Raw genomic sequence first — 12,026 nt, 5'->3', positions numbered from 1 at the left:
CATGTTGTTAGTGTTTTTTAGGTCATTGTTTTGTGGGTGACAAAGTGTGTTTGTCGGCTGTCAACCTTTGCTAGTGTTCTGGAAGAATGAGTTTATTTGAGACCTGGATGAAGTGTTTTGGTAGTTGTAGTGCATTTTGAATGTGAAATGAACTACTTTGCCAAGCTGACGGTCAGTTAGGAGAATTGTGTGAAGAGTTTTGCAAAAGTGACCTAAGTATTGTGACATGTGTCCTAGCGTCTGTAAAAAACTGTAATCCAAAGCCCTGACCTCACCATGCACCTGACCGTTGGAGCTTTGCAGTAAATTTGGACCTTTTAAATGATTTTTCTATCATCTCATATCTTTCATAACTTTTTCAGCTCAGCAGATCTCCACATCAAACTTTTTGGCTGAAAAAGATGTTTAAAGTCTTTTTAAAAATGCAGCCCGGTTGCTTCTACAGCGTCTGCAGGAGTCACAGTCAGAGCACTGAGCCTGCTCTCTGTGAGCAGCTGCGTGATGATCGATCAGAGTGTGAAGAACCTGCAGCAGTTTCATGTCTATTTATACAACACACACACACACACACGTATATATATACACGTACAGATGAATGAAGACTAAAAGCACATGAGGTCAGATGGTTTTGGTTTGTGTATTGATCGATATTAATATGTCATTAACATGATCAGCAGGATGCGACTCAGCTGAGCCGATAAGTTTCTGTCACTCAGACTCAGCAGTCTGAGTGCTGACAGCAGCAACACACACACACACACACACACACACACACACACACACCTGAAGCTTCGGTTGGACCTGTGTTGGTCTATTCAGCTGCTCGTTGATGTTTCTAAAAGTCTTAAAGGTGAGTCACCTGCAGGACCTGAAAGTGAAGACATCGTGGATATCAGAAGTAAGCGGACACGTTAACCTTTGACCTCAGTCACTGACACAGAGACATGTGACCATAATCTGCTGTGCATCAGCCACACACTGTCCTTTAGTTTCTATGCAATATGTTAAAACAAGATCTAGAGTGTGATTAAAGTGGTGGGTGGGTTCTTTTACATTTTGAGAGAAGCCAATTGAGTCTAATAACAGATTAAATGCCATGTTGAGGCTGTCATTTTTAGCATCTACATGGATGTTAAAATCACCCACAATAATTATTTTATCTGAGTTGAGAACTAAATCAGATAAAAAGTCTGAGAAATCAGACAGAAACTCTGTGTAAGGCCCAGGTGGACGATAGATGATAACAAGTAAGACTGGTTTCTGAGTTTCACAGCTGGGATTGGGACGGTAAGCAAACTGGAGGGGATTGACAGCGTCTGGGACCATGTGGTTGATGTGTGTGAGAACCAGTTGTTCTAGGCACTTCATGGTAACTGGTGTGAGTGCTACTGGCCTGAAGTAATTTAAGGGACTGGTATAATGGTGGAGCACTGCCTGGGATAGTGACAGGTTGAAGATGTCGGCATACACAGCAGCTAGTTGTTCCCCACAGGCCTTCAGAATTCTGGGAGGAACTCTATCGGGTCCCACATCCTTGTGGGGGTTCACCTTCTTCAGAGTTTTCAGGACCTGTGTGTGTGTTTGACCTGGAAGCCAGTGCCCGTGGGGCCGCTGGGGGCCTTTGAGGGTGTTTCTGTGTTCAGTCTGTCAAACCTGGTGTAGAAGGTGTTAAGGCTGTCTGGGAGGGTGGCATGTCGGGTGTCTGTGGTAGTTGTGGTTCTTGATTAGTTTGTGACAGATTTAATTCCATGCCATGTGCTGCGTGTGTTGTGGTATAAGAATCCCTTAATTGTCCCACAAGGGGAAATTTTGTTCTAACAGCAGCCAGAAAGACACATATACAAACAAACAGTACACAGGACACAGAACAGAAACATACACAATTTTTACATATTTACATCAAGGACAATGGTTACTATAAACAGAATACTGTACTGTTATTAAATTAAATAAAATTAAATACAGATAAGAGGCAAACCCTGGTTATAGTGTAAATCGGTTGATTAAATTATTGCAGTTACAGCGCAGATGTAAACATCTATGTTTGTTGGGAGCAGTTCTGATTGTACAGTCTGACAGCTGCAGGGAGGAAGGACCTGCAGAAACGCTCCTTCATGCATCGAGGATGCAGCAGTCTGTCACTGAAGCAGCTCTGCAGCAACATTTACATGCATGGGGTGGGAGACTCTGTCCATCAGAGATGTTATTTTGGCCACAGTCCTTCTGTCTCCCACCACCTGCACTGGGTCCAGGGTGCATCCCAGAACAGAGCTGGTCTTCCTGATGAGTTTATCCAACCTCTTCCTCTCAGCTGCCGATAAACCGCTGCTCCAACATACCACACTGTAAAAAATGACAGATGCCACCACAGAGTCATAGAAGGTCTTTAAAAGCGCTCCCTGGACTCCAAATGACCTCAGCCGCCTCAGCAGGTAGAGTCTGCTCTGACCCTTCCTGTAAAGAGCATCAGTGTTGTGGCTCCAGTCCAGTTTATTATTCAGGTGAACACCCAGGTACCTATAAGACCCCACTAACTCAATGTCCACTCCCTGGATGTTGTAGTACATTCATTTGTGTTTCAACCAATGACTCTTAGATTAATGCACTAAATTCAGCCTTCATACCAACAGTGTTCAGTCGAGGATGAACACAGTATAAACAGTATTACTGTCAGAGTCCATCCATCTATTTTCTTCTGCTTATCCGGGGCTCGGTCGCAGGGGGAGGAGCCTAAGCAGAGAAGCATAGACCTCCCTCTCCTCCCTCTCTCTGGGGAAGACCGAGCCGTTCCCAGGCCAGCCGAGAGATGTACGCTCACCAGCGTGTCCTGGGTCTGCCCGGGGCTTTCTCCCAGTGGGACATACTAGGAACACCTCACCCAGGATGCGTCCTAGTCGAACCGTCTCAACTGCCTCCCCTAACCCTACTATCAATGTAGAGAATGGAAATCAGGCGGGGAAACTCATGAAACATCTATTTACATCCGGTTGAATTCAGTTGTGTAAATCCACAACGAGCACCAGGTCAGCTGATCACAGTCTGAAGATCAAGGATATTAGGACCACCAGGAAGATGATCCCCAAACAGGTGTGGATGACTTTTCCGAGCAGGCTGGCAGATGCACTGAAGACCGAGTCACAGCGTTGGAGGTCAGAGGTCTGAGGTTTTGGGGTGATGAAAAATGTGTGATGAAGCTGATTGTTGGGGCCAGGAGACAAGCCCAGGTGACCCCGGAGATGATTTTTGCAGCTTGTACTATCTGCATCATGTGAGTTCCTGATGGATGGATGATCTTCAGATACCTGGAGAGACCAGAGGAAGGAGGCAGTAGATAACTTTACTAATCAATCACAGCAGTTCCTGTTCTCATCTGCAGAAGGCGTCAAGAAGAGAACAAGATTCATGTTTATTAAGCTTTTAATATTCTTATGAACTACAGTCTGAAATCAACAAAGGTTCTCTACCTGTTAGCAGCAATGTACCCCATGAACAAGATGCTGGAGTACATGTTAAAGTATAGTGATGTGGCAATTCCAATTAGCCAAAAAAATGGATCGGACATCAATTGTAGAAACGATAGTCTTTATATAAGGCTTCAAAAAGGGGAATGTACAACAAATAAACTGCTCGACATCAGAGCAACATATAATGGCTTCCCGAAACTTTCTTTGCTAGCTAAAACCCAGAGTAACTTTCGTCTACCACAAAGGATTCTGGGAAATGCAGTTTTCTAATGAAAATACATGTTAAATGCTCCCTTTTAGCAGAAAATTAAATCTATAATTAATAGCTCTCACTAAACTTGTGGCTGACACTTAAATCACTTACAAAATAACCAAAATGCTGTTATCAAACAATAAACTGCAATAAAGTTACAACATATAGCACAGAGATTCCAATGCTGCAGTGGAGTTGGTGGATGGTGATGGAGCTGCTGGATAGTGGTGATACGGAGGGGACGGCTGAGGCAGAGCAGGAAGTCAGCAGCTGTCAGGTTCTTCAGGTAGACCGTCAGGCTGCTGGGTTTCTGCTGCTGAGCTCAACAGAAGTAAAACTTCACGGTTGTCATGGGATGTGTGCAGACTCCAGGAGGCACAATAGCGCAGTCACAACAGCTTCATTGCTGAACATAAAATAACTAAACTGAAAACACCAATAAACTAAACAGGCAGACTGGCAAACTGAACAAACAGGCTGTGTCCCAAATCAGGGTCTGCAACCTCAAAGGCCGCATTTTAAGGCCGATTACGTCACAGTGACGTGACGAAGGCTGTCCTAATTCAAAGGCTGCTCAAAAGCATCCTTCATTTCCCTGAATTTGAAGGATGGGTCTGTGTATGGCCCAACATATCCCAGACTTCATAGCGCGGTGGTGGATGTGGATAATTTATTCGGAAAAAAGCGGGGCGCCCGAAGAGTAAACTTTCAAAAGTAAGTACTGAATATTGTGTCACTTATTTATGTGCAAATGTTTAATAATGAAGAACATTAAAACATTACTGTTGGCCACATGTCGGAAAAGTTATGTGACATTAGTGACGTTTGTACTAACTTGGTTTTAAAGCCTTTACTTTAAAATATATGCCATTCAATATGTCTGTGAAGGTTCTCAGTCGTCCAGGGCATCGTAGTCAAAGGAGGTTTGAAAGAAAAGCGTCTGGACTTCTTTAAGTTGCTTGAAGACGTTTCACCTCTCATTCGAGAAGCTTCTTCAGTTCTAAGGTCAAATGTCTGGGCATTCCTCGCTACACTGTACAGCATACACCACGTTGTTAAGTCTGTGTTTTGGAGTTTTGTCTTTCAGGTGAACCAGTTTGTGTCTGAGTGTGTTGCTGGGAAAGGGAAAGAAAGACAACGGAGGAAATTTCACACCTTGCTTTCAAAAACACTCACTCCTCATTCTGAACCTACACAACTCAGAGAAGAAAACACACCTGAGGACAGTCAGAAGAAATGGGTAAAGAGCTTTTCAGACTGGAATCTCACTGAACCTGAAAAGAGTATTAGCCAAAGGACTCAATTCCCCGCAACAGTTGCCCATAGTGGACCTCATCACAGCCACAGAAGCCCCCATACGGATTAATACATTATCACAGACAGAAGCAGAGCAAATCAGGATGAAAGTCTCAGCCACCCTCTCCAGTGCCAAAGTCCCTCCATCCAACCTCACAATACAAGAAAAGAAGGTCGTCGCTTCCCTGAGCAAAGACCACAACATCACTATATTACCAGCTGATAAGGGAAGATGAACAGTGGTCCTAAACACTACAGATTACCACACAAAGATCACTACTCTCCTCAGTGACAACAATACCTACGAAGCCTTAAAGCGAGACCCCACAAGCAGCTACAAAAAGAAAGTTATAGCTTGCCTTCAAGACTTTGAAAGGGACAAAATCACCGCCTTTATCCAGGGGATACCATACCCTGCATTTACGGACTTCCTAAAATCCATAAGGAAGGGGTCCAACTCAGGCCCATAGTCATTAGCATAAACTCAGCCACTTACAACATCTCGAAACACCTTGCTACGGGAACACCCCACACCACATCAAGAACTCTACCGACTTCACCAACAAGGTCCAGAAACTTCCCCTGGATCCAGATGAAACGATGGTGTCCTTTGATGTAGTCTCTCTCTTCACTTGCATACCCACCACGGAGGCCGTGGAGACTGTCAGAAAACGACTACAAGAAGACAGCTCCTTGGAGGACAGGACCAACTTCACACCCGATCAGATCTGCACACTGTTAGACCTCTGCCTCACCACAACATATTTCAAATACAACGAAGGCTTCTACAGACAAAAACATGGCTGTGCCATGGGCTCCCCCGTGTTACCTATTGTAGCCAACCTTTACATGGAGGAAGTGGAAAGGAAGGCTCTTGGCTCTTTCAAAGGAAGAGTACCCAGCCACTGGTACAGATATGTAGACGACACCTGGGTCAAAATCAAGACACAAGAAGTGGAATCCTTCACTGCACACATTAACGCTGTGGATAAAAACATCAAGTTCACCAGGGAAGACACTGTTTGCCTTTCCTGGACTGCGCTGTGCACATTGAAGAGAACGGCAAACTGAACATCGAAGTTTACCGGAAGCCCACACACACGGACCAGTACCTCCTCTTTGACTCCCATCACCCTTTGGAACACAAACTTGGAGTAATTAGGACCCTACACCACCGGGCAGAACATGTTCCCTCTAAGCCTGAAGGGAAAAAGAAGGAACACACACATGTAAAGGAAGCACATGCAGCTATCCTAATTGGCCGTTTATAAAGTCAGCAAAGAGGCACAGAAAAGAAGATCAGACACCAACTAAGAAAGACAGACGCAACAACATTGTCATCCCCTATGTAGCCGGTGTATCAGGAAAACTCAGGAGAGTTTTCTCCAAGCACGACATCCTGGTGCATTTCAGACCCAGCAACACGCTCAGACACAAACTGGTTCACCCGAAAGACAAAACTCCAAAACACAGACTTAACAATGTGGTGTATGCTGTACAGTGCAGCGAGGAATGCCCAGACCTCTGCATCAGAGAGACCAAACAGCCACTTCACAAGCACATGGCACAACACAGAAGAGCCACCTCCACAGGACAAGACTCAGAAAGAAGCATCTATGTCCACTGTGAGCGACCATCTTTGAACAGAGGCGGTGGTTTACGACACCAACTCTCTGCCATCTATAATCCAGTTTTGAGATCCCTCCCAGACGCCTTAATGCCCACTCACATCCTGGGCCATCTCCGCCATTTGACCTTAGAACTGAAGAAGCTTCTTGGATGAGAGGTGAAACGCCTTCAAGCAACTTAAAGAAGTCCAGACGCTTTTCTTTGCAAGCTCCTTTGACTACGCCGTTCAATAGTCAACCTTAATCTAACAGAGAATGTGATGATTTTATGGATAATTAAAGTCAGTCATATATCCACAAACACAACAAGCTGAAAGTCAGTGATGCTGCTCGGTTTGCAGTCCTGAATATCACGGCACAAGCAGGATCCACTGCACTGTTAATGTGAGCTGTGTTATATTGCTGCCTCTGTTCGGTGGTGTCGAGCCAAACGGACTTTAACGTGTGTTTGAACGAGCTGACGGTTCACTCGTTAAGCTGAAAGAAAGATGCTTTAATCACAGCAGTCACACATGTGTCCACTGCACCATCTGGAACTCTTCTTGTTTACACTCGTAATAACACAAACACTAAATCCTGCTTCTCTGGTGCTGTTGTGTAGCAGTGTGTACACCTGAGACTGTCACCTGTCTGTCTGTCCTGCACTCTCTCTCTGTTTCTTTCTCTCTGATTGTGGAATAAAAGTATGAACATGTGTTTATAAGTTACACTTGTGTCTGAATCCTGCAGCTTATCACACATTTGATTTCCATGTGTGACGACTGCAAGTGTCCAGAGTGAGGACAGACTGAGGGACCCACTGCTGCACATCATCTGTGAGGCTTTGCAGCCCTGATGATCCACCAGGACAAACTCAGCAGTGTGTGAGGAAGAGGAGGAGGAAGAGCCAGCAGCAGCTGACAGATGGAGAGAATAGACAGACTGTTCCCTGTTTGTGAAGGACTGCTAGGAAAGTTTAACATAACTGTCTGTCCTGAATCAGTCTTATTAGGTAATGTTCAAATAATGTGATCATCCCAGTGTTTTCAGTGTGGGAGAAAGTACTCAGGGCCTTCAAGTTACACACTATGAAAGGCAGCAACAAGTTTAATTGTCATGGTCCTGAGTCTGACGACTCAGAATAATATAAAATCTGACGACTTTAATAATATAAAGAAACACAAAACACTTTATTCTGTTATGTCTTTTGTTTAGGTTTGTGTGACCAAGTGGTCAGCGGGGTTATAAAAGAAATAATAAAATGACAACGTCACCAAGGGGAATTTCACCCCCAGGAAATATATAAGAAAAATAGATAAAAGGAAAAAAGAGACTGCACAGATTCAAGGATGCACACCGAGGCAGGTTGGCTCCAATATTAAAACAGTTTTATTTATATTAAAATTAAATAAAATATTAGAAAACCGCTTAAAAGCAGGACAAAAGAACAGCTATGTCTTCAGTGTCGGTGTCTTCAGTGAGAGTCAAAACAACAACTTTCCAGCGTGAAACAACTCAGCTCGTGTAACCTGAGGAAACGGTAAGTTTTCTCTAAATATCTTTTTAGCTGTGGTTAACTGGATGTCAGTCTTATCCACACCCCTCCCCCACATTGGACAATCGGACCATCTCTCCCTGTTCCTCACACCTCGGTATTCACCACTCATCCAACGTGTGAAACCTGCTGTGAGGACACACCATTACAAAAAGAAGGTAGAAGAACACTTCTCCAACTCCAACCCCTGACGCATGTGGCAAGGACTCCAGACCATTACAGACTACAGGACCACCAAACCCTCCCCCGCATCCTCTGATGTCTCCTTCCTCAACGGGCTCAACAACTTTTATGCTCGTTTTGAGTGAGGGAACCCCACAACCACAACCAAAGCAGACATGACGCCAGACCACCAACCTCTGACTCTCTCCCCCACCGATGTAGGAGCGGTGCTGAGCAGGATCAATGTCCACAAGGCTGCAGGCCCTGATGGCATCCCCGGGCGTGTTCTCAGAGCGTGTTCTGGGGAGCTTGCAGGAGTGCTCACAGACATATTCAATCTGTCCTTGGCCCACGCTGTGGTACCGGCCTGCTTCAAATCCACCTCCATCGCCCCGATACCCAAAAACTCCAACCCATCTTGCCTCAATGATTACCGCCCAGTAGCACTCACCCCCATCATCACTAAGTGCTTAGAGCAGCTGGTCCTAGCACACTTCAAATCCTGTCTCCCCCCCACCCTGAACCCCCACCAATTCGCATACTGCCAGAACAGGAGCACAGAGGATGCAGTCTCCATCGCACTGCACTCTGTCCTCTCACACCTGGACAACAACAACACCTACGCCAGAATGCTGTTTATAGACTTCAGTTCAGCATTCAATACAATCCACCCCTCACAACTCATCAGGAAACTGACAGACCTGGGCATCAGTTCCCTCATCTGCAAATGGTTACTGGACTTCCTGACCAACCGCCCCCAACATGTCCGGCTGGATAACCGCTGCTCATCTACAATCACGATGAACACCGGTGTACCACAAGACTGTGTGATGAGCCCTTTCCTCTACTCCCTCTTCACCCACGACTGCAGACCTGCTGATGGTTCCAACACCATCATTAAGTTTGCAGATGACACCACAGTGATTGGCCTCATCAGTGACAACGATGAGGCCGCCTACAGGGAGGAGGTGGATCGTCTGGCTGAGTGGTGCGACAGAAACAACCGGCTGCTCAACACTGAGGAGACCAAGGAGCTCATCGTGGACTACAGGAGGAATGCTGACCCACATCCACCCATCCACATTAAGGGGACGGATGTGGAGCGTGTGAGCAGCTTCAAGTTCCTGGGAGTCCACATCTCCGAGGATTTCACCTGGACGACCAACTGCTCCAAGCTGGTCAAGTAGGCTCACCAGCGCCTCTTCTTCTTGAGGACTCTGAGGAAGAACCACCTGTCCTCAGACATCCTGGTGAACTTCTATCGCTGCACCATCGAGAGCATCCTGACCAACTGTATAGCAGTCTGGTACGGGAACTGCTCTGCCTCGGACCGGAAGGCGTTGCAGAGGGTCATGGAAACTGCCCAGCGCATCGCCAGAGCACCACTTCTTGCCATAAATGACATCTACAGGAAGCGGTGTCTGAAAAGGGCTGGTAAAATCATCAAAGACCCCAGTCACCCATCACATGGACTCTTCACCCTCCTGCCCTCTGGGGGGTGCTACAGGAGCCTCTGGACTAAGACCACCAGGTACCGGAACAGCTTCTTCCCCACAGCTGTCAGACTCCTGAACTCTGCCTCCTGTCATCTGACCCACGTTAAACTCATGGACTGGACATACACACAACCACCTACACACACACACACACACAATGGACAACTGTACCCTCAAACACACAATAATAACATGGACTGAACCACCACTCACAACCACCAGCACTTTATATAACCATTGTAGAAATTAGCCACATCTCACTGATCTTAACTGCACTACTGTATAGTTCTGTGTAAATAATCATTCTGTACATACGATAATTTTAAATCCTACAACTGTTTATAACTTGCATAGTTCACATTTCTGTATAGCTGTATATCTCAGATTTCTGTATAGTTTTTCATATTTCTATCCTGTTCATAGCCTGTACATACTTATAGTTATAGAATATTCACAACATACTTCATACCGTGTACATTATAACATACCATAATAGACCCATTTCCAGTGGCGGCTCCTGAAAAAAATCTCAGGGGGGGCAATTTTTATGATATCGACTAAAATGACCCATTTAATGAGTACATCAAACAACACAATTTTAATTTGTTGCTAGGTGATTAACTCATACAGTGATACCTCATGCCCACTAGATGGCAACACACAACAGAAAGCTTTCCTCTAGCTACATAAGTTACAGGTAGAAAGCGAAAGAAATTAGCATCCAGTAGCCTTTAAGCAAAAATGAATGTGTCCACTTACTCATTACTTAGGCTACATCAATCCAATGTTGTGTGGTGTAATCAAGCAACAATATAAAGCCGGCTGCATCATATAAATCAATATGCACAGCCTGTCAGCCACGACTTGCGCTGGAACCAACTCCGACAAAAAGTCCTGTTGTATGCTTTTGACTTCTCCTTCGTTGCCTGGGTTAGTTGAATTTCGGGCTTGTCAGGTCCCAACTCTTTAACTTGCAGTTTTTCTGCCATTGTCCTTCTGGCAAAAGGGTAGGTTAGAAGCGATCTAACCGAATTTGGGGGAGGCTGTGCCTCAACCGTTAACAATACCGCTGCCATCGTCTCTCTCTGACCTTATAGCTCACTTAGGCTACTGACTGAGGTAAAATTCTAGAACAGCAAATCTTCGCGCGTTTTCTGCAGGGGCGCAATTTTAAGCGCCCCCAAACCATTTAATTCAGCGACGCTGATAGGTCAAATATTTATTATTTTCCCCTGGCAACCATTTAATGATAGGCTATTTCGCTGCATATCAAGGGCGCTTTGACGAGCGCCCCAGAAGAAGAAAAACACCGTTTGTTGGTTGAACTTTAATGAGTCAGCTGGTGAAAATGTTAAAATACGCCTGGCTGTATATGGGCACACACATAGTAAAACTATCATTGATGAATTTTTTAAAAATATATATTTTTACTCCTCCACATTTGGGGGGGCGGAGCCCGAGCGCCCCCTATGGGCCAGCCGCCACTGCCCATTTCTGTAATATACTTACATATCTATATTATTGCTAATATATATTGTAATATATCTATATCACGGCTAAAGCACTTCTGGATGGATGCAAACTGCATTTCGTTGCCCTGTACCTGTGACATGACAATAAAGTTGAATTCTATTCTATTCTATGTTACAGCAGCTGTGTCGCGCTCGAGCTGCGAGTCATGTTTTCGGCGCTACGTTGTAGTGAGATAAGTTTGTGGGTGTTTTGTGCAGCTTCAGCTGTCTTTTTACTGCTCGCTGGTTAGCTAGCGTGAGCTATAAGCTAACAGCACATGTAAACAGCTCGTCTCTACTGCTTTAACTGTTAAAAGAGAGGCAATACTGCGGCTGACAGGGTTTATTATGTGAAGCAGCAGCTTGTTTAGTTTAAACAGTCTGCATTAAGCTGGGCAAACACTGCGATTTTTTTCAGTCGTGTTATTCAGCTCCTGCTCAAACTGTACGATTGAATCTCAGGGGTTAGAAGTTCATAGGTCACGATGCAGGTCTCACACTACACGGCCTGATGCTCTGATGCGACCTGAGTGCTCAGACTGTGCGTCCATAACATGAAGCTTATTATGCAAAATCTGTCCCTCGCTCTCTCATCAAATGGGTTGATAACCAATCGACATATAGATGAGAAATCCGATTACAGCAAAGCAGCAAGCCCTGGACTGCAGTTCAGGGGTTGCTG

The 12,026-nt window shown here is 45.2% G+C and overlaps 1 protein-coding gene across 1 annotated transcript in view; it reads right to left on the bottom strand.

Moving 5' to 3' along the window:
* Positions 1-703: 703 nt before the first annotated feature.
* atg16l1 (ATG16 autophagy related 16-like 1 (S. cerevisiae)) overlaps positions 704-12,026 on the bottom strand; it is a 37,377-nt gene continuing 26,054 nt past the window's right edge. Inside the window, exon 19 of the mRNA XM_040043369.1 lies at positions 704-783. Coding sequence (XP_039899303.1) covers positions 719-783 — 65 coding nt within the window. The 3' untranslated portion in view covers positions 704-718. The remainder of the gene's footprint in view (positions 784-12,026) is intronic.

This window comes from Simochromis diagramma, unplaced genomic scaffold, assembly GCF_900408965.1.
Source record: "Simochromis diagramma unplaced genomic scaffold, fSimDia1.1 OVJJ01000377.1, whole genome shotgun sequence".
Classification (NCBI taxonomy): Eukaryota; Metazoa; Chordata; class Actinopteri; order Cichliformes; family Cichlidae; genus Simochromis; species Simochromis diagramma.
The sequence above is the reverse complement of the archived record's forward strand: the minus strand, read 5'-3'. Positions and strand labels throughout refer to the sequence as shown.